This window comes from Scyliorhinus torazame, chromosome 28, assembly GCF_047496885.1.
Source record: "Scyliorhinus torazame isolate Kashiwa2021f chromosome 28, sScyTor2.1, whole genome shotgun sequence".
NCBI lineage: Eukaryota > Metazoa > Chordata > Chondrichthyes > Carcharhiniformes > Scyliorhinidae > Scyliorhinus > Scyliorhinus torazame.
The window spans coordinates 22863263-22888503 of NC_092734.1; the positions used below are offsets into that span (position 1 = coordinate 22863263).

At 46.5% G+C, this 25241-nt stretch overlaps 1 protein-coding gene across 2 annotated transcripts in view; it reads left to right on the forward strand.

Moving 5' to 3' along the window:
• The window catches only part of LOC140403576 (vinculin), a 209475-nt gene that overhangs the window by 177864 nt on the left and 6370 nt on the right, over positions 1-25241 (forward strand). Inside the window, exons 18-19 of one of the 2 annotated variants that reach the window (XM_072491635.1) lie at positions 4051-4236; positions 12822-13043. In XM_072491635.1, coding sequence (XP_072347736.1) covers positions 4051-4236; positions 12822-13043 — 408 coding nt within the window. The remainder of the gene's footprint in view (positions 1-4050; positions 4237-12821; positions 13044-25241) is intronic. The other variant, XM_072491636.1, reaches the window with a different exon arrangement.

Sequence of the window (25241 nt, forward strand, 5' to 3'; positions counted from 1 at the left end):
AAGGGGGGGAGTCCGAGGTGTCGCGGTGTACCGGGACCTCCCCTACAGAGGGAGCCGGGACGGACCACACCACCTCCTCCTCCCTCGGGGTGCCCGATGGCCCCCAGGCCTCTACATGGGTGGGGGATGCGAACGGACTGGCCATCCGACGCGCTGCCAGTCCTGGAGGCCCGTGCTGGTATCGACAGGGGTCTGCAGGTTTGCAGCCATGGAGCCCAGGGGGTTGTCAAACCCTGTCTGTGACAGTGCGACGCCGGCTCGCACATGGCCACTGGCGCCGATGCCCTCAGCGATGGCCTGCTGAGACTGGGCCATGGCCTGCTGAGACTGGGCCATGGCCTGCAGAGACTGGGCCATGGCCTGCAGAGACTGGGCCATGGCCTGCAGAGACTGGGCCATGGCCTGCAGAGACTGGGCCATGGCCTGCTGAGACTGGGCCATGGCCTGCTGAGACTGGGCTATGGCGTTGAGCGCCTCTGCCATCTGGCGCTGGCACTGGCTCATGGCCTCCTGTGAGAGGGCAGCCATTTCCTGGGCCACAGACGCCGCCTGCACGGAAGGCCCCAGGCCTCGCAAACCGTTCCCCATGTCTGACACCGTCGCACCCATTGCCTCCACCGCGGACGCCACCCGTGCGGTGTCAGCCTGGGTGGCACGCATGACAGGGACCACTCCCAGCTCCTGGACGCGGGTGGACTCCTCCACCTGCGACCGCAGCCGCCGCAAGCCACCCATCACCCTATTCGCTCGTCTCCGTGTCGGTGGTTGCATCGGATCTATGTGTGGGTGTGGTAACTGCAGGAACCCGGGATCCATCTGGGCGGCAGATGTTCGCTTGGCCTGGGCTGCCCTCCGACCACCCGGTCCCTCCGCTGCTCCTACCTCCACCTGCTGTACCGGGACGGCTGTGTTGTGCGCACCAGTGAGTGTACCAGACGCCTCATCACTAAAGTGCCCAACCGTGGTGAGTGTTTCTGCGATGGTGGAGGGTGTTGGTGACAGCAGTGGCGTTGTGTTGTGCTCTTCGTCGCACTCTGACTCCATGGCACTTTGGGGTGGGGGTTTGTCTCCACCCATCCACTCTGAGTCACTGTCCGGTATTTCGTCTTCCCGGGTAGGGGTGTCCTGGGTAGTGCTGTCCCGGGTAGGGGTGTCCTGGGTAGTGGTGTCCTGGGTAGTGGTGTCCCGGGTAGGGGTGTCCCGGGTAGTGGTGTCCCGGGTAGTGGTGTCCTGGGTAGTGGTGTCCCGGGTAGGGGTGTCCTGGATAGTGGTGTCCTGGGTAGTGGTGTCCTGGCTCGGATGTGACGGGGGCCTGTGGCTGCTCCCCTCATCGCTGGGTGGTCGCTCCCGCACGTGACGGGGGTGTCGTCTCCCTGTTGCTCCAGGTCTCTCCGTCTCCCGTGGTGTGCGAGGGGCATCCTGCGGGCGTCGCATGCTGGAGGGTGCGGGTCTCTCCGTCTCCTGTGGTCTCCGAGGGGCATCCTGCGGGCGTCGCATGCTGGAGGGTCCGGGTCTCTCCGTCTCCCGTGGTGTGCGAGGGGCATCCTGCGGGCGTCGCATGCTGGAGGGTGCGGGTCTCTCCGTCTCCTGTGGTCTCTGAGGGGCATCCTGCGGGCGTCGCATGCTGGAGGGTCCGGGTCTCTCCGTCTCCCGTGGTGTGCGAGGGGCATCCTGCGGGCGTCGCATGCTGGAGGGTGCGGGTCTCTCCGTCTCCTGTGGTCTCCGAGGGGCATCCTGCGGGCGTCGCATGCTGGAGGGTCCGGGTCTCTCCGTCTCCTGTGGTGTGCGAGGGGCATCCTGCGGGCGTCGCATGCTGGAGGGTCCGGGTCTCTCCGTCTCCCGTGGTGTGCGAGGGGCATCCTGCGGGCGTCGCATGCTGGAGGGTCCGGGTCTCTCCGTCTCCCGTGGTGTGCGAGGGGCATCCTGCGGGCGTCGCATGCTGGAGGGTCCGGGTCTCTCTGTCTCCTGTGGTCTCCGAGGGGCATCCTGCGGGCGGTGTGCATCTGCGGGGATGGGTGCCTGGACGTTTGGTCCTGCCATACACAATGAAGCATGCATGGTTAGACATCAGGCAGTGATCAGGTGATACGGGGAGGGGGATATAGGGGAGGGGGGATATGGGGACGGGCTGTTGATGGCTCACTTGCTCGTGGGCCCCCGACCTCTGCATCAGCAACCTCCCGGTCCTCAGGTCCGCCAGCCAGTTCCAGGGCCCTTTCCTCGTGTACGGTCAGTGGCCTCTCATCAGCGGGCCCTCCTCCAGTCCTCACATGCTCCCTATTGTTGTGTGCGCGCTTCTCCTGGGGGGGGGGGGGGTGGCAGGGGTAAAAGGCAACAGTGTTAGGCAGGTATATGAATGCACGCCATCGGTTGCGCGTGCATTGCAGAGGTTAAGGTTAGGGCTGGATTCACTGGGGGATATGGGGGAGGGGGGATATGGGGGAGGGGGGATATGGGGGGGATATGGGGAGGGGGGGATATGGGGGAGGCTCACCCTGCCTGCTCTGACGAGGTCGTTCACCTTCTTGTGGCACTGGGTGCCTGTCCGTGGTGTCAGGGCCACAGCGGTGACGGCCTCTGCCACTTCCCTCCACAGACGCCGGCTGTGGCGTGGCGCAACTCTGCGGCCGTGCCCGGGATACATGGCGTCCCTCCTCTGCTCCACCGCGTCCAGGAGCGCCTCCACATCGCGTGACTCGAACCTCGGGGCTGAGCGACGGCCAGCCATCAAGTCGGGTGTTGCGGTCGGCTGTTCCGGTCGGGTGGGGGGGAGCTGCGCGGCCTTATGAGCCGTCACGCCGTGCAGCGCGTATGACGCTGCACGGCGTGAACCACTGCGCAAGCGCGGATCCCGTTACGTCGCTGCTAGCCCATTTTGGGCCGCAGACTATCGGCCCATTTTTATGACGTGACGCAAGTGGGATTTGCGCCGTTTTTTGCGCCGATCGGCGGACTTTCCGCCGATAATGGAGAATTTTGCCCAAGGTGTCACACATTGTTTTTAATGGCTTACTTCACCAAGAGAAACATTGCTAAGAATCAGGCTAAGTGAGTGAGCAAGAATATAATCGCTGTTACTCACATTGGTAGGAAAACGGAAATGAAGGGTATTTTTTAAACCGAGAGAGATTGGGAAATGTTGCTAACCAAGGGACCTGAATTCCTTTTTCATGTGTCACTTAAAACTAACATGCAGGTGCAGCAAGCAATGAGGAAGTCAAATAATAAGTTGTTTTTTACTGCAAGAGGATTCATAGAATCGTAGAAGGAGGCTATTCGGCCCATCGGAAAAAGCACCCTACCTAAGCCCAGATCCCCACCCTATCCCAGTAATCCCACCCAACCTTTTGGTATACTCAGGACAATTTAGCACTGCCAATCCACCTAACCCGCACATCTTTGGACTGTGGGAGGAAACCGGAGCACCTGGTGGAAATCCACGCACACACGGGGAGAAAGTGCAAACTCCACACAGACAGTGACACAAGCCGGGAATCGAACCTGGGACCCTGGAGCTGTGAAGCAGCAGTGCCAACCACTGTGCTAACGTGCCGCCCTATGTTGTATAGCTGAACCCAAGTATGATAGAAAGATGGTCTGAAATTTAGTATAGGTCATTTTCAATAGTTCAGTTGACCATAATAGGAAAGTTTCACAAGTTTTTACTGATGGTTGGGAAAGGATAAACTGATGTGTATTGTGTGAACTTGTATTAACTAATATACTTTGTTTTATTATGTATATTTAATCAAAGATGTATGGTACTATCTGACTGGGATAAAATATGTTGGTCAGTTGGGGATTATTCCATGGAGTGTTTGGATTTGCTTTGCATTGGAGTTTAAACCTCTTGAGAGTTTTGCTTATTTACTGCTACAATGTGATCAATTAAAAATACAAAGTTGGTGCAGATGAAATTCTAGCACTAGTTAAATGCCTTTTCTATAATTATCTTGTAAAAATAACTTTTCCTGTGCTTTATGTAATTAAAGAGTGGAGGCATTATGCTGAAGTTTTATTTAAATTGAGCTTTCAATGTATTGTTTACAGCTGAACGATGAACCTGCTCCACCCAAACCACCACTTCCTGAGGGTCAGGTTCCTCCACCAAGACCCCCTCCTCCTGAGGAAAAAGATGAGGAATTCCCTGAAATGAAAGTGGGAGAAGTGGTGAATCAACCTATGATGGAGTCTGCCAGGCAGTTGCATGATGAAGCCAGAAAATGGTCCAGCAAGGTAAGAACTTGACTGACCGAAGGAAGCCAGAGGTATAAACAAATTGTTTAATTGTTTACGAGTTCAGATGTCCGTATCTATTTCTTGTATGTATATCCTAATTTCTCATTTTAAGTTCCTGTCAGATTGTTGGTGTCTATTTGAAACTGAAGTTATTTCTACTTACTTGAATGAGCTGTTTTCATAAGTCTCCCTCGATCCAAAACACATGCTGATTTTATTGTTATCCTCCTAGAATTGTTTGAGGTATCAAAAGCATGTTATTACAAAGGTTGCTTTGTAACCCATAGAACATTTATTATTTCATGGCATATGACATATAGAAGACATAGGATCGTAGAAACTTCAGAAATGTCACTGAAATTAGAGTTCAAACCTTGAATGATAATTTAAACTAATAAACTAAAACTGTAAGATTAGTTGTTACAGGCTTGGAATACATGAAAACAATGAAACATGCACTTTGAGTGATCCATTAGCGCAACGCATTATTCTTAGCTAGGTTAAATTCACACTCGTGTTTGTAAGACTCTCTAAATTGCAGTTATTTGGAATAAATTCTTTGATCTGGGTCAGAACATGACAACAAAAATGAAACAACATGTTTGGCTCATCTTGGTTGAATCAATTCCCTTGAAAACTGAAGTGACACTGATGGGTATCATGAAGAAATGCAATACCAAGCTGATGAAAGTGTTTTTATAGTAGTAAGCAGCAGTCAATCAGGGCAAATTAAATGGGTAAATTATATTTTCAAAATAAATTGATGAACTTAATAGTATAATTGTCTCGAGCTCATTTTTCAGGCCCTGTTGTAGGGCTAATTATCTGGCTGGATGACATGACAGTTGTCTGATCTGTAAAACAAGGCAATCAGCTCTGCTCAGCATTTAACTCGATAGATTAATTACTGATTCCACCTGCATCCCACCTGCATTAATTGTTGATCCATTTGAAGGTATTTGCTTGCCATTGTCTGAACTTCGGATTATCCACCATCAGATCTTTGGTCATTTGACAATCATTCCACCTGAGGATTGTCAACATGTTGGACTGAAACCTGGATGATTAATTGTTCTAGCAACACATGTGAATTTTATTCCATCCCTTTATTCTAAAAATTATCCTAAAGCAGTTATTGAACAGCATGGTTCTCCCATGTCATTGTACAACTGGTGTAACACTAACCCTCAAAAGAATCTTCCTAGCTAGATCCAACCAACTACAACTTGATAGGCTAGGTATTGCGAGGCCTTAAGGAGAACATGGCACAGTGGTGGCGCCCCTGTCTATGAACCACATGCTCGGGTTCAGGTTCCACTCCGGACCAATGGAAGGTGCGTTCTTAATGTGGCCCACATATATGCCAATGACAGGCAATAAGAGCAGGAGAGATTCCTGGTCAGTCATGCGATGGAAAGAAATGTCTATCATCACAATCCATAACTCCAGGCTACCACATGCATGTAAAGATCATAAGACTTAGGAGCAGAAGTAGGTCATTCAGACTATCAAGTCTGCTCTACCATGAGATCATGACTGATCTAATATGATAATTCTCAACTCCATGCCTCATTCCCATATTCTTTGCTTCCCATACTGATTAAAAATCTGTCTCTTTCAGCCTTACACATACTTAACGACCTCGCCTCTACAGCTCTCTGCATTAAAGATTTCCACAGATTCACCAGTCTCTTGAGTGAAGAAATTTCTCCTCATCTCTTAAATTGGCTATCTCTTACTCTGAGATTATGCCCTAAACTCTCCTACAAGGGGGACTAGCCTCTCACTATCTACCTTGATATGTCCCCTGAGAATCCTATAAGGTCGCCTCTCATTCTTCTAAACTCCAATGAGTACAGGCACAACCTGTAAAGGTGTATGTTGTCATAGAAACTTGGATACCGTGGAGGATGGTTGGATGGTCAGTGTGGGTCAGATTGGTAGGAACAGCATAGGGTGCGATCCCTGCTGCAGCTGGGGTAGATTTGGGACCTGCCTCCTTGCCCTAACCAGGGTGGAGATCGTGGCATTTTAGGCCCGATTGGCCTTCGGGCATAGAGCTCAAGAAGAGGAATTATTTCTCCAAGGGTTTCCTGCTCCACTGGTTCATTTTTAAATAGCTTTTAGGATGGTGTCCTTTACTTGTGGTTCCAACATCAATTGGAAGAAAACATTTCAGTGATGTTCTAATGAGCTATAACTTCCTGAGCTCTGAAACTGCTCCAATATTGGAGTGCCTCCAACAGCTGCTCACTTGTTTGCAATTTAACTTAATTCATATACTTCGGTAGTAATTAAGTATTTACTACATGTCGTCTCTATGCGAAACACATGCTTACTTTACAAGGCAACAAGGAAAATGAAGCCTTTCCATTCCTCCTTGTCCACAAGATTTAATCCTGATTCTTTCTGAGCTTTTGATTTGGGTATGCAAGGCCTTGACATGGAAAATTGCATTGCTGGTATGAGTGTCAGTTGGAGACGCTGCTCAATTCAACGTTATACTGTATAGTATTTATAATACTGTATGGTATTTATGCTGTCCTTAAATGTCAACCAATTCTTTCAACATATAGTTGTCTCTTTATTAAATAACATAGATATTTCCATGCTGAATTGAGGGATTGTTTCATATGTAGAGACGCAGAAGAGCTCCGACCGTCTACAAGAACTGTACTAAATCCCTTTTGTCAGTTCTTGTAAATGCTTCCGTTGTAAGACCAAGATCCATCATCAAATAAATTAAAAGTTTCATCATAAAAATGATGAAAAGATTTTTCAGCTTGCTGTACATGCCACTGCTAGTTTCTGTCCACTCCAGTTTTTTCCCATGTCGTGTTTATTTTCTGCCTTTTAATAGCTTACTAAGTTTTCCTTGTTTTTCAGCTCGCGTTTGTGAGGTATATGTGGTGACATAGCGGTTAGCGCTGCAGCATCACAGCGCCAGGGACCCAGGTTCGATTCCGGCCTTGGGTGACTGTCTGTGTGGAGTTTGCACAATCCCTCTGTGACTGCGTGGGTTTCCTCCTGGTGCTCCAGTTTTCTCCCTCAGGTTATGTGGGTTGGTCATACTAAATTGCCCCTTAGTGTCCAAGTTAGGTATATTGGCCATGATCCATGCACAGGGTTACTGTGATAGGGCAGGGGAGAGAGCCTAGATAGAGTGCTCTTTTGGGGGGTTCGGTGCAGACTTGATGGGCTGAATGGCCTTCTGCACTGTAGGGTTTCTATGGATATACTAATCATTTTTAGGTGCTAGTCTTCGTTTAGTGGTTGCATTTCCATGTGAATTAGTAAGGCAAGGGTTTAAATTCCACTCCCAAGATGCAGGAACATGCAATAGACTGACTGACCAATCTGCTACTGAGGAAGTGTTGCCCTGTTGAAGGTGCCATCATTTGGAAACAATATTAAACCAAGACTCTATCTGTATGGATGTAAAAAGAATATAATGGCATTACTCAAAGAACTGGGGAAGTTTACATGATGTCCTGGCTAAAACTTATCCATCAACCACAATTAATGGAAAGCAGCTAACCTGTTATTTATTTATTTCTTGTATTTGTGATCTTGCTGCACACATTAGCAGCCACCTTCCTCTGCTTTGCAACTGTGTTTACAGTCAAAAATATCTAATTTTCTCTGAAGCGCTTTGAGATGACGATATTACATAAAGGTTGCTTTTTAAGTTCAAACCTTTCATGCCCTTCCATTCCATAACCTTAAGTTAGTCTCTCTCAGTGATAGAATTTGCAAAGTTAGAGCAATTCATGGGCTCTTCAAATACATGGGCTTCATGAAACGTTATTTCAAATGAGGGTGTGAATTGTTTTAATGTGGCAGATTGGGCTTCCATATCTGCTTCTGAGCAAAGGACTCCATTGATGTAATTTTGGCTGCAATATATTGTCAATCCCAATCTGTGACTCGGTAACTAGTAGTATCCCTACAGTGCAAAAGGAGGCCATTCAGCTCATCGAGTCTGTACTAACCATTCGAAAGAGCACCCACAAAAGGCCTACTCCCCTCCCCTATACCCGCAACCCCACCGAACCTGCGCATGGGGGGGGGGGGGGGGGGGGGGGTGGGGGGTGGTGAGAGACGGGGAGGGAGACAGAGAGCGGAGAAGCGTGCAAACCACGCACCGACAATAACCAAAGGCCGGAATTGCACCCGGGTCCCTGTTGCTGTGAGGCAGCAGTGTTAGCAACTGTGCTCACTTTACAGATTTTGAAGCCTCGGTCACCTACCATACTCCCATTCTGCATACCTGTTATTTAACATAGTCTCAGTGAGGGGAGAGATCTGGTATTTTTTTGCGTTGAATTGGGTCCATTTATACTATAAAGAAGTGTATTGGGAGGATAATGTCTGTGTCTTAACAGACTGATATCGTAAGTAGCAAAAATGTCCACCTTGGAAACGTGTGGCATGCTTGCATGCACGAGTCTCCTCTCTGAAAAATAGAATATTTATTTTATTTTCTAAATGATTTTTGTGTGAAAGGTTCCTTTATTTAAAGAATAAGTAAGACCTTGACAGGTAAGGTCATCTTTCCTTTTCTGTAATCTCACTTGAAGTTGTTGGGGTGTGGGAAGTTTTTGTGCACAATACTCCAGCCAAAATACTGATCAATATTTACAAATTTTAGGGGCCTTTATTGACCCAGTAATGGAGATCATTAACTTCTGAGTATTAATTCAAAGATTTACAATGATTTAATAAAAAGTATTACTTAAAATGCAGTATGGATTGTAAATACTTTGCACAAATCTGACATTATGAGCATAAACTTATTGTCAAAACCAAGATGAACTTACTTCATCTACAACTGATTGATTTGCAAATTTAACTTATTTACCCATTTAAACTATTAAAGTAGAGCTGAATAGTAGAATAGCCAAAGGAGGTGCCCCGATCCAGGTTTTGTTTCAGATGTGTTTTCTTTATCTTCAAAACAAATACAAATTAGAGATAGGGTTATTAACATTGGCAGTTTCTCTGCTTTGAAGCAGTATAACGAATGTGGTCTAATTTGATGATATAGTGGTCAAATTCAATTTTCAAGCAAATCCTTCTCACAATCTTCTTTAACCCTCCACTCTGGTTGGGCAATTCAAAAATATCCAAGAGTGACAGAGCTGCTTTGACTTGTTTACCTGATTATCAGTTTAACAATTTAACATCTTGCTAGATGGACAGAAAGTCCTATGGGGCTCTTCAAATACAGGATCAGGAGCAGCACAACTCATGATATAAAGCGAACTCAGTGCTACAGACACTGTCCAAAATATAGGCATGATTGGTTGTTATCCCAGTTGGAGGTACAGACCCACAGCATCTCCTTATTTCTCTGCAACACAATCATGCTGGTAGTAAGCCTTGGATATATGGGTATTGCCTCTTATTTCCAGTCTCCAGGTAATATCATCTGATAACTTGCCGTGCCATGTCTGAGTTTCCTCATGGGCTATGAAACAGATTATCAACTTTGGCTGTGGTTCAAGAGTCTACAATGCGCAATGTGAATTGTGCCACTACACTATCTTGGGTCTCTGGATGTCCAAGTCAATTCCTGTCCTACCTATCACTAACTGCTTGAGACATGCCCTCAAGAGATACTTTGACAAAGAGGTATGTGTACTGTGAGGCTCTCTCTCCATCAAGGATACCGAGTGTTGCGTTTGTGCAACACAGCCTGTCTTTCCAACCTGTAACCATTTTTTCCCTACCATTTTGCAACAAGTTCATTTATCTGCTTGAGCCTGAGATGGAGCTGTAAGGGTAACTTGAGTAAATCATTGTTCTACATGCCTAGATTTTCTGAACAATGACAATGAAATATTTGGACACGTCCTCTGCTGCAAATTTAGTTGCATTGAGAGAAGTGGTATTTCAAAAACATGCAGAATAGAATTGGAAAGATAAAAATCCTGATTCTTATGAAGTATGATATTTTTTGGCTGGCTCAGAACTAATTATGAACCGTTAGACAAAATTGTTCCCATTCTCTTGTGTTAGCTCCTTGTGTCCCGTCCCCATATTTTCTGTGCTTAAAATAGAATCGATTTTTAGTTCTGAATGATGGAATGTTTAACTTCCTTATGAATTGAACTTTGTTTGGCTTTTGAATACGAGATAAAGAGAACCCTAATTAAATGTATTTGCTTCAGTAATATCGCTGGGATAATATATAAAGTGAGTTGGGATGCCTGTATTGAAATGTAGTTTTTCTTTGGTTACATTCTCTCCTGAACTGTTGAGATAAATATTGCAAGGAAAATGTCACTGTTTTGGGCAAACTGCTACACTAGACCCGCATATTAATGGGCAAGTGGGGAAGGTGTGGAGAAGGTTGGTAGTGGACAATTAATCTGACAAGTCCATGATACAGCAGTCCTCTTGATTTACTGGCAGGGTTTCAATTAAATACATTTGAGCTGACAGCCAGCCACACAAACTTCCTGCTTGTCAGATGGAAGCAATTAGTATTGTCAGGAAGGTGCGGCCAGGGTTTCAGGGAAGGATAGAGCTGTCCTTGGCAGCCAGTAGGAACTCTTACTGGGTGTTTGATGGGGGTAGGGTAATGATAGCAGGGAGTGGCTGGGGCAGTCAATAGACCTCTTTGTGAAGTCTTGGGGTGTGTTCCTGGTCCTCCTGGCCCATAGTAAGGGGTAAAAGGATCTTGAATCTCTGATCTGCTTCCAGGGATGCCACAGCAAATGAATTTGAAGCCACAGCGCAGATGTCAACGGGATATGACTTCTCATTAGTTAGGCCTCCTCCTGCTTTTTGTGACTGTCCATCAATAGTCTAATGTACTTTCATTAAAAACTAAATGGCTGGGAATGGGAGCGAGCTGCTTGATCTTGATATTTTAACTCTTGCCCTCATGTCAGTGTTGTGATTTGTTATAATTGAGGCCAAGGTGTTTCGGTGAAACCTGCTTAAAGTTTTCTTTTACTCACTGTTCAATTCTACCAAGCCTAGAGGTCCTTTTCTTCACCAATTAATGAAAGGCTTTTACCCTTGACATCTATAATCTTTAATTTCATCAGGTTTGGCAGCATCTGTGGAGCGAGAAACAGAGTTAATGTTTTGAGTCCAATACGACTTCTTCAGAACTGTGGAGAGGTAGAAATGTGATGGTCCTATGCTGTTTAAAAAAGGGGAAGGGCCAGTTAGTACAAAATGGAAGGTCATGGATAGGTTAGAGGGCAAGAGAGATTAAATGACAAATATGCCATGAAACGAAAAGCAAAGGGAGTGTTCCACAAAGCAATTGACCAATCTACATTTGATCACTCCAATGCAGAGGAGACTGCATTGGGAGCGGTGAATATAATATACAAATTTGAAAGACCTCCCTGCTCAGCCGGCAAGCATGACCTGAACTTCCAGTTGCTTGCCATTTTAATACACCACCTTGCTTTCATGCTTATATTTCTGGCCCCTGCCTGATGCAGTATTCCAATGAAGACCAATAAGCTTGAGGAACAGCACCTCATCTTTTGATTAGGTACTTAGTCAATATTGAGTTCAACAACAATTGAACTATGTCCTCCATTTTAATTTTTTTGTCGTGTGTCCGTGCCTTATTTTAATGTTTTGCATTCATACAGTGCTGGCCGTAGAATATTCTGCCATTAACACATACTCTGGACCAATGCGTTGTTTCTTTATTACAACCATTCCCACTCCCTTTACCTTTTGCTCCATTACTTCTTTGTCATTAATTTCCCCTGACCTGTAACCTATCCCTGACTTTCCCTTTTGTTCTCCCTGACTTTAGCCCCCTCGCCGTCCCTTTTCAGAAGCATAAAACTCTCGTTTCTACCTCTCGCCAGTTTCAAAGAAGTCGTTGGACTGAATCATGAATTCTGTCTCTCCCTTTCTCCGCGGGTGCTGCTGAGTTTTTCCAACTCTTTCTGTTATTTCAGATCTCGAGCATCTGCAATATCTTGCTTTTACCTTTAATTTCATCATTAAAATATTAGCATCCTGTATATTATTAATGATTGGCAATCCCTTTGATCTTTTGGGTTTGTACTTTCTAACCTCTATGTTAGCCTCTTGCTCCCTATTCCCTTCAGCGCATAACTTGTGAAGATTCCCAGCATAACCATCCCTTATTTCCCATCATTCTTTTTCTTTCCAGACCAATTTTGTATAGTTTGAATGCAGTTTGTAATGTTATGCATGCAACCACTGATCCTGCTTCAGATCTTTGAAGAACGTCATTATCTTTTTTTGTCTTTGTCCTGCTGTTTAGTCAAAAGCTGAGTCAGTGAATGTGTCGGAAAACTTTTCAGCTTTTTGTTATGTGGAAAAAATCCCTTCTCTTTTTCTTGGGCATGATTCATCTGCTTCCATTAATTGGCTGTAAGTTAAGTCACAAGCTAAAAATAGCCATGTTTTCCCTTCCCGATTTTCCGACACACATTTTGTGCTTTCCTTCCATACAGAACAAGAAGATACCCAATTACTAAAAGAACTCCGTTCATATACACTCTCCTTTTGTCTCTTCTACTAACTCTTTCACTATCTTTCCATCCTCTCCTCTGTACTCGCTACAATTAAAGCCTGATGTGACTGATGAGGCAAATGAAGCAATTGAGGCTGATGTAGATGTGTATGATGGTGATGATGATGATGACGATGATGTTGAGTTGACTCTTCCCTCTGACAATGAAGATGAGTACGAGCCTGAGCTACTTTTAATGCCTACAAATCAGCCAGTTAACCAGCCAATGCTGGCTGCTGCTCAGTCTTTGCATCGAGAAGCAAGAAAATGGTCTAGTAAGGTATTCCTCAGTTTTTCCCACTGGCTGTTGGTTCTTGTGCATCCAGTCATTCAAATTATTGACCCATTTGCATCACTGTACATTCTCGTTGGGTTTCATGAGCCTGAAGTAAAATGTTTGCCTGCATTCTTGAAGTACTGAGATTGGCTTCACAAGTTTCTCATCAATGTCAACAGTCAATTAAGCATTGACTTTGATGCATTTGGAGGCATTTTGCTCTCTGGCAAACTGAGTGTACCCAGGATCCCGATTGTTGACATTGAACATTGCATAGTCTCCATCACCTGTGATGACCGTTTTGAATGACTTCCAGATTGTAAATATATTTTTACTTATTTTGTCTGTGCTGTTTTCTCCAAAGGGCTATGGCTAAGATGGATATAAAAAACAACAATTTGGTCTGGCAGTGACTGTTAAAGGAAGACTGTCTGCAGAAAATATTAAATTTTATGAATAATAGTTTGGACTTGATTTTCCATAGGTGTGCGGACAAAGAATATCAAATTTGTCTGTGATTCTTGGCTTCAGCTGTGCTTGACATTTTTACTCTGAAGGCCATTTCAAGGTAGAAATTTAATTCTGTAGGCCTTAATTAGTCTTGTTCCATTTCATTCGAATAGTCTGATATATTTGACGATTCGGAATTTTAATTTTTTTAACTAAATTTCCATTTTCCAAATGAAGCAGACATTAAGCTGAATTATATCTTAATTGATCCTCACTATAATTGAGATTATGTGATTATAATTGAAATTCAATTATACTTGAGCTGTGATCCGAAATGAATGCTGATCTTGGCCCAGTAGCTGTTACCTTGTATTAAGAAGAATTGTAAAAGGGAATTTAATTTCCTGCTTTACTAAAATAATTTTTCACCAGAATAATTGCACTCTTTCCTCCATTATTAATTTACATAATGATCTAAAGACCGAGGAAAGCTGACACTCTGTCAGATGCAGTGACTTTTGGTAATGCCAACAAACATTGTGCAATATATAACAAATTTCTGACACGCTTCTGTTTAAAAATCTGCTGAACTACTCACCAACAAAGACAGTTTCTAGAATTTGAATAGGTAGCTTTTGTAGTAATATTTATGGAAACTGGAGGTGCGCTTTCATATTGAATTGCTTTCCTAATGATTTCTGTATCCTACAAATTTAATAACAATATAAATATTCAATTTCTATGTCTTAGCCTCCCCTCAACATGAAAGAGAGAAAGAAATGTCAGAATTCTTTCCTGATGACTGGAGAGATTTATGTTATAATGTAGAGAAAACAATGGGCTTGTGGAAATCGCCTCGTCACCCAGCTGGGAAAGAACCATTTAGAACTAAATTGTGCCCTTTTCAGCTGGGTGATGATTAGGATCTACCTCATTCATGTATTAAATTCTGATCTGCATCCAAAGGTCATGGGCAGCTTGCCAGACACACATTTAAAAGATACTTAGCAGAGGGCTTGGGTCTTCATTGGCTCTCTGTGGAGCCTCTTTGTTTTGTATACTTTTGCCATCTTTCAGAGTGTCATTACATCAGCCTATACAAACGACAAAAAAAAACCAAATCCATTAATTTTTTTTTTTTTAAATGTTTATTCCGATTTTCCAACAATTTTTAACACCCCCCCCCCCCCCAATAACAAAATGAAAAAAGAACACAAACACAACAATCGAAAATAATACAAAACTTATACATTGGGTTTCCCCCCGTATATAGCAACCCCCCCCCCATATGACATTCAAAGGTACCCTTGGGGAAGCCCCCCCCCCCCCCCCCCCCAACCCTTGGGTTGCTGCTGCTGCTGCTGACCTCCTCCTAACGCTCCGCAAGATAGTCTAGGAATGGTTGCCACCGCCTGAGGAACCCTTGCACAGACCCTCTCAAGGCAAATTTTATCCTCTCCAGCTTAATGAACCCTGCCATGTCATTTATCCAGGCTTCCACACTAGGGGGCTTCGCGTCCTTCCATAACAGCAAGATCCTCCGCCGGGCTATCAGGGACGCAAAGGCCAGGATACCGGCCTCTTTCGCCTCCTACACTCCTGGCTCATCCGTTACCCAAATAGTGCCAACCCCCAGCTCGGCTTGACCTGGACTTTCACCACCTTGGACATAGTCCTCGCAAAACCCATCCAGTGCCGGGCACGACCAGAACATGTGGACGTGATTCGCCGGGCTTCCCGAGCACCTCCCACACCTGTCCTCCATCCCAAAGAACCTACTCAACCTCGCCCCTGTCATATGCGCTCTATGAGTAACCTTAAATTGTATTAAGCTGAGCCGCAAGGGGAAGAGGAGTTAACCCTACTCAGGGCATCAGCCCACAGACCCTCATCTATCTCCTTCCCAAGCTCCTCCTCCCACTTGCCCTTTAACTCCTCTACCGAGGACTCCTCTTCTTTCATCTCCTGATAGATCGCCAAAACCTTGCCCTCTCCGACCCATACACCCGAAATCACCCTGTCCTGAATCCCCTGTGCCGGGAGCAACGGGAATTCCCTCACCTGCCGCCTCACAAACGCCCTCACTTGCATATACCTGAACGCATTTCCCGGGGGTAACCCAAACTTCTCCTCCAGCGCCCCTAGGCTCGCAAACGTCTCATCTATAAACAGGTCCCCCATTCTGCTAATCCCTGCCCGATGCCAGCTCCGAAACCCCCCCATCCATCCTTCCCGGGACGAACTGATGGTTTTCACCAAAACGGGGACCAAACCGAGGCTCCCACCTCGCCCCTATGCCGTCTCCACTGCCCCCAGATCTTCAACGTTGCCGCCACCACCGGACACGTGGTGTACCTTGTCGGCGAGAGCAGCAGCGGTGCCGTCACCAGTGCCCTCAGGCTCGTGCCCCTGCAGGACGCCATCTCCAACCTCTTCCACGCTGCCCCCTCTCCCTCTATTACCCACTTACGGATCATCGCCACGTTAGCTGCCCAATAATAGCCACACAGATTCGGCAGCGCCAGCCCTCCCCTATCCCTGCTATGCTCCAGAAACACCTTCTTTACCCTCGGGGTCTTATTTGCCCACACGAAACCCATGATGCTCCTACCTACCCGTTTAAAAAAGGCCTTGGTAATCATAATGGGAAGGCACTGGAACACAAAGAAAAGCCTCGGGAGGACCATCATTTTAACCGACTGTACCCTGCCCGCTAGCGAGAGTGGCAGCATATCCCATCTTTTGAAATCCTCCTCCATCTGCTCCACCAACCGCGTCAAATTGAGCTTGTGCAGGGCCCCCCCCCCAACTCCCAGCCACCTGGATCCCCAAGTACCGAAAGTTCCTTTCCGCCCTCTTCAATGGTAGGTCGTCTATCCCCCTTCCCTGGTCCCCTGGATGCACCACAAAGAGCTCACTTTACGTTGAGCTTATAGCCCGAGAAGTCCCCAAACTCCTTTAGGATCCGCATGACCTCCACCATCCCCTTCACTGGATCTGCCACATACAGCAACAGGTCGTCCGCATACAGCGACACCTGATGTTCCTCTCCCACTCGGACCAATCCCCTCCATTTCCTGGACTCCCTTAGTGCCATGGCCAAAGGCTCAATTGCCAATGCAAACAACAAGGGGTATAAGGGGCACCCCTGCCTCGTCCCTCGGTACAGCCGAAAGTACTCCAACCTCCGCCGATTCGTAGCCACACTCGCCACCGGGGCTCTATATAGCAGCCTGACCCAGCTGATGAACCCCTTCCTGAACCCAAACCTCCGCAACACTTCCCAAAGATACTCCCACTCCACCCGGTCGAAGGCCTTCTCCGCGTCCATAGCTGCCACTACCTCGCTTCTTCCTCCACCGATGGCATCATAATCACGTTGAGGAGCCTCCGCACATTGGTATTTAGCTGCCTGCCCTTTACAAATCCCGTCTGGTCCTCATGGATCACCCCCGGGAGACAGTCCTCAATTCTCATAGCCAGCACTTTTGCCAGCAACTTAGCATCCGCATTGAGGAGCGAGATCGGTCTAAACGACCCACATTGCAGTGGGTCCTTGTCCCGCTTCAGGATCAGAGAGATCAGCGCCCCGGACATTGTTGGGGGCAAGGTCCCCCCCCCCCCCCGCCTTATTGAAAGTCCTCACTAGCAACGGGCCTAGCAGGTCCACATATTTCCTATAAAACTCGACCTGGACCCCATCTGGCCCCGGGGCCTTCCCCGCCTGCATGTTCCCCAATCCTTTAACCAGCTCATCCAACCCAATTGGCGCCCCTAAACCAGCCACCTTCTGCTCCTCCACCCTCGGGAACCTCAGTTGATCCAAAAATCGTCGCATCCCCTCTTTCCCCACTGGGGGCTCAGATCTGTACAGCTCCTCACAGAAGTCCTTGAATACCTCATTTACTCTCACCGCACCCCGCACCGTATTCCACCCGCTATCCTTAACTCCACCTATCTCCCTCGCTGCCTCCCTCTTACGAAGCTGGTGTGCCAGCATCCGGCTCGCCTTCTCCCCATACTCGTACGTCGCCCCCTGTGCTTTCCTCCAATGTGCCTCTGCTTTCCCTGCAGTCAACAGGTCAAACTCCGTCTGGAGACTTCGCCGCTCTCTGAGTCTCCTGAGATATGCAGAGGCCTCCTCGGCGGCCTCTGCATATCTCCTGTCCACCCTTAAGATCTCTCCCCACCAACCTCTCCCTCTCCCTACCCTCTCTCTTCTCCCTGTGGGCCCTGATGGAGATTAACTCTCCCCTGACCACCGCCTTCAACGCCTCCCAGACTACCCCCACCTGCACCTCTCCGTTGTCATTGGCCTCCAAATATCTCTCGATGCACCCTCCCGCACACCACCTCATCCGCCAATAATCCCACATCAAGACGCCACAATGGGCGCTGATCCGTCTCCTCTCCTAACTCCAGCTCCACCCAGTGCGGGGCGTGGTCTGAGATGGCAATGGCCGAATACTCCGTTCCCTCCACTTTCGGGATTAGCGCCCTACTCAAAACAAAAAATCTATCCGTGAGTAGGCTCTTTGTGCATGGGAAAAAATGAGAATTCCCTGGCCAGGGGCCTGGCAAACCTCCATGGATCCACTCCCCCCATCTGGTCCATAAACCCCCTAAGCACCTTGGCCGCAGCCGGCCTCTCCCCCGTCTTGGACCTAGAGCGATCCAATGCTGGATCCAGCAATGTGTTGAAATCCCCCCCCCCCCATTATCAAGCTTCCTACCTCCAGGTCCGGAATCCGACCCAGCATGCGCTTCATAAATCCGGCATCATCCCAGTTCGGGGCGTATACGTTTACCAGTACCACCCGTATCCCCTGCAACTTACCGCTCACCATCACGTATCGACCTCCATTATCCACTACAATATTCTTTGCCTCAAACGACACCTGCTTCCCCACCAGTATTGCAACCCCTCTGTTCTTCGCATCCAGCCCCGAATGGAATACCTGTCCTACCCATCCCTTTCTCAACCTGATCTGATCTGCCACCTTCAAATGTGTCTCCTGAAGCATGACCACGTCTGCCTTCAGTCCCTTTAAGTGCGCGAACACTCGGGCCCTCTTAACCGGCCCATTCAGGCCCCTCACATTCCAAGTTATCAGCCGGATTGGGGGGGCTGCTCACCCCCCACCCCCCTCCTGCCGACTCGCCATCTCCTTTTCTAGGCCAGTCACGTGCCCACGCCTCCCGGACCCTCCAGTCCCCCAGACGGCGGACCCCCACCCCGACCACCTCTCCTATTTCCAGTTCCCTTTTGCCCAATGCAGCAGAAACCCTATACCCCCCTCTTTCCCCACCCGTCCCCCGCTAGATCCATATCTAGCTCTTTTGCTCCCCCATAACACTCCCGTAAGTCAGCTGACTCCTGCTGACCCCGGCCTCTCCCGCCTTCCCATCGACCCCCCCAGTGTGGGAATCCCCCCCCCCCCCCCCCCCCCCCCTCCTCCCTGGCAGTCAGTGTGCGCTCCTCTCCAGTACCTCCCCCACTCCGACCCCCACCTCTGTCCTTCCCTAGCGCGGGAAAAAGCCCGCGCTTTCCTGAGCCGGCCCTGCCCCCTCTGGCGCAGCTCCTTTTGCGGCCTCACCTCAATTCCCCATCCCCGGACCTCCCCTCCCTCCAACACCGTCAACCACACTCTCCCACAGTCTCCCCATCAAATCCCTTCACCCATCCCCATCCATCACCCAACCAAGGGAACATTCCCTACATGTAGTTAAAACCATATATACAGCAAACATCCCCCCCACAACAACAAACCCTCAATTTGAGTCCAACCTTTCAGTCTGTATAAAGCTCCAAGCCTCCTCAGGCGTTTCAAAATAGTGGTGCCGATCCTGGAAGGTGACCCAAAATCACGCTGGCTGCAGCATACCGAACTTCACCCCTTTTCGATGGAGCACCGCCTTAGCCCGATTAAAGCCAGCTCTCTTCTTGGCCACCTCTGCACTCCAGTCCTGGTAGATTCGGATCTCCGTGTTCTCCCAACTGCTGCTCCGCTCTTTCTTGGCCCATCTCAAGACACACTCTCTGTCCATAAAGCGGTGAAACCTCACCACTGCAGCCCATGGCGGCTGATTGGCCTTGGGTCTCCTAGCCAGGACCCGGTGCGCCCCATCTAGCTCCAGGGGCCTCGGGAAGGCTCCCGCGCCCATCAGCGAATTGAGCATCGTGCTCACATATGCCCCGGCATCGGGCCCCTCAACCCCTTCAGGGAGACCCAGATTCCGAAGATTCTTCCTCCTCGACCTATTCTCCATGTCCTCAAATCTTTCCGCCCACCTCTTATGCAGCGCCTCCTGTGCCTCCACCTTCACCGCCAGGCCCAAGATCTCGTCCTCGTTCTCCGAGGCTTTTTGCCGCACCTCTCGGATCGCCACCCCTTGGGCCTTCTGGGTCTCCACTAGCTCAATTGCCGCCTTCATTAGCGCCAGCATTTCGGTTTTCAGCTCCTCAAAGCAGCGTCTAAGAAACCCCTGCTGCTCCTGCAACCACTGCGCCCATGCTGCTTGGTCTCCACCCGCCGCCATCTTGCTTTTTCTCCCTCTCACTTTTCGCTGCTCCAAGATCCCTTTTTTCACTGCTCCACTCCTGGTCCACTCCATATACTGTCGGGGGGGCCTTGCTGTCACCTTCCCACACTGGAAGCCGTCGAACAAGTGCCGTTGGGGGCCCCTCTAGAGAGCCCAAAAGTCCGTTCCCGGCGGGAGCTGCCGAACGTGCGACCTATCCAGTCATGGCTGCAACTGTAAGTCTCACCAAATCCGTTAATTTCAGTATAGAACAAACAACTGTAGGTTGATCTGAGAATTTCTGAAAGTTGACCTCTAAGACTAATATAAGGCAAGTATTAAATTCGATACAAGCACCGTTGGATGTTGTGCTATGTTAAAGCTATATAAATGCAAGTGGTTGTTGTAAATTTAATTTCAAACATTGATTTTTCAAAGGATTATGCAACATAAATATGAATCTTCTGCAACTGTGCAGCACATTTTAATCTAAAAGTTTAGCCTTTAAAATATATAACAGACATTCTTCCTTTCTAGTTTGCAGCTTACTAACAAGGATATTGCTGCTGCCATTGAATGATGTTTTGTTTCTTTCTAGATTTAGTATGGACTAATGATGCTTACCTGATCGTATTAGAGCTAAAAGCTTTCGTTAACTTTTGTAGCTGCAAAGCATAATTAATGCTTTTCCTAACATTTCATCGATATATTGCAGTTAAAATGCCTGATTTTGTTTTCAATTGTTGTTTCATTTTAAAGCAAGTAGTTTGCAGTGTGATTATTTATACGATGTTAATGTTTTTTTAAACATTGGCTATCAATTTAAACTTAGTGATGACAGTTGTTGGCCCATTAAAAGAGATACATCAATAAACTTGAGTTGAAGGTTCAGTTTTTCTTTGTAGTCTGAATCTTATTGTATCCTTCTGAATACATTTTCTAAAAGGATGTTGCAATACACCTGTCAATCTGATCCTTCAGTATTATTATTTACCAAAATAGAAGACTGTCAAACCTCACTTAGCTCTAGAAATTAGTGATTAATTAGTTTGATGAGAAGAAATAGGTAATGTGGGAACTGACAATCCGTATTTTGAAAATGATGGGAGAATGGCTGAAGGTTATGCACTAACGGCGCCTGTGCAGGAAATAATAATTTGACTCCAGCACATAGCCAATGATGAAAATGAAAATGAAATGAAAATCGCTTATTGTCACAAGTAGGCTTCAAATGAAGTTACTGTGAATTGCTCCTAGTCGCCACATTCCGGCGCCTGTTCAGGGAGGCTGGTACGGGAATTGAACCATGCTGCTGGCCTGCCTTGGTCTGCTTTAAAAGCCAGCTCTTTAGCCCTGTGCTAAACCAGCCCCTATAATAATCGCTTATTGTCACAAGTAGGCTTCAAATGAAGTTACTGTGAATTGCTCCTAGTCGCCACACTCTGGTGCCTGTTCGGGGAGGCTGTTACGGGAATTGAACCCGCACTGCTGCCTTATTCTGCATTACAAGGCAGCGATTTTGCCCAGTGTGCTAAACCAGATAATAATTAGAGAAATGTTTTTTGACAAACTTGTAAATTTAAGTCGCAAATTAGGATTCTGTTTATACAAGGCAGAGGTTAGTTGGGAGAGGGAATGCTTGACTGGAAACGGGAATGGAAGCACACTAGGTTTTAAAGGGTAAAATCAAAGAAAAAAAATTAGGCTTTGAAGAAAGTTGAGGAAACACGGCTAAGTTGGTCCTTTAACGTTTAAAGACAAATCAGGAATATATAAAGTTAAAGTGAACATTGAGTTTTTATTTTTTGACCTGGTTATTGAGCTTTTTGATGTTTACTTTGTCTTGGAGAAATTTAATATTGAACAAACTACCTGAATTGGGGATTTGAAAGTGCATTTATTGAATGTATTTTTCCGACAATCATAGTTTAAAAAAAAAACCTATTAAGGTTAGCTTCTGAAGTTGTCCCCAAACTGGCAATTGTTTTAAATTATGTAGCTCCAGAAATTTAAATGATTTATTCTGAATACAGTGAGAAAATGGCCTTTATTTTATTGGATATATTCAGTACCTTTTGACCACGGCAGACCACGAGCCACTGTGTCCTGAATGCATTCATTTCCTAAAACACATTACAGTTTTATTTTTACAGCATACATTCCGAGTTTCCCTAATGACTTGGTGACCTTACCGAATGCGTAGTTGAATCATACAAGACATGAAAGTTCTAACTTTGATTTACTGCTGTGCTGATTTAAGTGATGTGGCAGAAGTAGGGGTTCTTCATATTTGTCTCGACAACCCTGGATAGAGAGGGGACAACAGTCTAGGTTTCCAGCATCAAGTGGCCTTTGCTTAAATTGGGTGATTTGCGTTTGGCTCTTGGGTTGTGATGACTGAATGATTTGCTGCCCTTCACTGTCGAGGTACAAATCTGAAGATTCCTTACTTTGAAATTGCTATGCATTGCACCTGTTTTTTTGGGGTCGTCTGCGGTTTAGGGGAGCAATTTTGGGTGGCAGTCGGCTGCATTCAATACAACCCACCCACCAAGAATACCTACTTTTATTTTTAAATTTGGAGTGCCCAATTCATTTTTTCCAATTAAGGGCAATTTAGCGTGGCCAATCCACCTACTTTGCACATCTTTGGGTTGTGGGGGTGAAACCCATGCAAACACAGGGAGAATGTGCAAACTCCTCATGGACAGTGACCCAGAGCCGGGATTGAAACAGGGACCGTGGCGCCGTGAGGCAGCAATGCTAACCACTGCACTACCGTGCTGCCCCAAGAATACCTACTTAAAAGGAACTGCTACACACTCCATTCAGTTCTCTCTGGGCCTACAGAGGCCTAAACAGCGGTCCTTAAAATGGATGCTGAAGGCTGTGAGGAGGAGGAAAGTTTTCTTACTTACCTGGTTGTGCAAGAAAGGAAAATCTCTTCCTGTATCCATAGCACTGCTATGAGCCACTGCCAGCCTGCAAATTCCCACTTACTGTCAACTTCCCGAGCCCCCCAACCCCCATACCTACCTACCGATGGCCCTGCCAGTATTGCAGCCAACTCAAATGTTGAATTCCAAACTATTGAGCTGCATCAAGATACTCCATTCTTCTCCGTATTCTGATGGTTAACTGAGGTCCATTGCAGAATTAACACCAGCTGTGTGCCATCCTAGACTGGTGTAAGGAGTGATCACTGTTCACTTGCCACCTGTTTTTGGGGCATCCCGTTCTCGCCAGGTGACTCTTTGCTCGGATAAGAGTCTACTTATGCTAATCGTCCCAGATTCCTTGGCAAATGCCACCGTTGATATGTAATCCTGGAGGCTCTGTGACTGAAGAACCCCTGAGAATTGCAAATAACTTATTTGGCCTTGGCTTGTGTTCATATACATCAGCTTCTTGCAGGGTTCAATGGACAACGTTCAGAGATTTAAACTTGGCCATTTTTATTCCTCTTCTTCGCTTTGGGAAATTAAGGGCTAACCATAGCACATGAACATTGCTATAAGTTAGATGACTATCTGTGCACAGACTGGGATTCAAATCTATGATCTGGTCTTTTTGGTTCAGCTGATTACTCTATAAACTTGTGGGGCTGGGGCTGTCCAGGGAGTTGCGCTGTTTTAGTGTGAAATTTCTTAATACTTTTAGATTTCAGTGTGTAGTAAAAAGTGCTTTTTTTCTCGTTATACAAAATACAGAACAAACCAGGCTATTTTACACCTGAATTAATTAATGATTTCATGAAAAGGATCCTCCAGTCAACAGTAGAATACTAAATTCAGTTTGAAGGTGGCCAGAAACTTGGAGCGGAATTTTCCAAGTCAGAGGCTCGGCCTCAAACCTGGATGTAGCTCTCCAGTTGCACAGCTGTGCTTTCAATCCAGGTTTTGAACCACTCTGAAAAAGAAACATCGGTGCATAGCATTTGGGTCTCTCTCCTCCCCAACAAACAGAATGGGAACCTCCCTATGGGGCTCCCCAGAGGGTCCGCCCCTGACACTGCCCCCTGCACAGGTTGGCACTGCCGGGAGATATTTCATAACTCAACATAGATATATTCCATTATGAAGCAAAGACTCTACAAGAAGGAGGAACAATCTGTGGTTAGAAAAGGAATTTAAGAATTGTATCAAATTGAAATAAAAGGTGCACAATGCTGTGACTTTTTTAAAAAGGGGAGAAATTGGAATTTGAGACTATACAGCAAATTTGAAATCCAGTAAGAATTTCTAGAAGTACATTAAAAAAAGGGGGGGTACCCAAATTAAACATTGGTCTCTTTGAGGATGAGACTAGCGAATTAATAATGGGAAACAAGAAAATGGCAGAGAATTGGAACAAGTGTTTTATAGGTATCTTCACAGTAGAAGACACACAAGACATCACAATAATAGCAGAAAATCAAGATCAAAAGGGAGGGTGGGGGAAACTTAAATTCAATCGCTACCAATGAAAAAGTGAGAGGCAAACTAATAAGATTAAATGCTGATAAATTGCATGGACCTAATGGCCTGCATCCTGGTGTGTTAAAAGAAGTTGCTGCAGGGATAGTAGATGCATTGATTATAATCGTCCAAAATTCCCCAGATTCTGGGAAGTTGCAGTGTATTAGAAAACAACAAATGTAATACCCTTATTGAAGAAAGGAGGAAGACTGAAAGCTGGAAACGAGAGGCCAGTGGGTCTAATATCTGACATTGGGAAAATACTAGAATTCATTATTAAGGAAGTAGTGGCTGGAAATTTAGAAATTCACAATATAATTAAGCAGAGTCATCATGGTTTTATGAAAGGGAAAAATTGTGTTTGACTATTCGTTAGTGATCTTGGAGGATGTAACAAGCAGGGTGGATAAAAATGTCGATGTGTATTTGATTTCCAGAAGGCATTTGACAAAAAGGTGTCACACACAAGCTAAGAGGTGTTGGGGGTGATGTACTGGCATGAATAGAGGATTGGTTAACTAACAGGAAACAGAGTTACATTAAATAAGTCATTTTCAGGTTGGGTATCCCATTTAGGACTGAAACTAGGAGGAATTTCTCCTCTCAGGATTTTAGTCTTTGGAATTCTACCCAAGAGAACAGTGGAAACTGGATCATTGAATATATTCAAGGCTGAGTTGGGCAGATTTTTGATTGGCAGGCGAGCCAATTGTTATAGGAGGACAAGAAAGGAAAGTGGAATTGAGGCCTTGATCCGATCAGCCAGGATCTT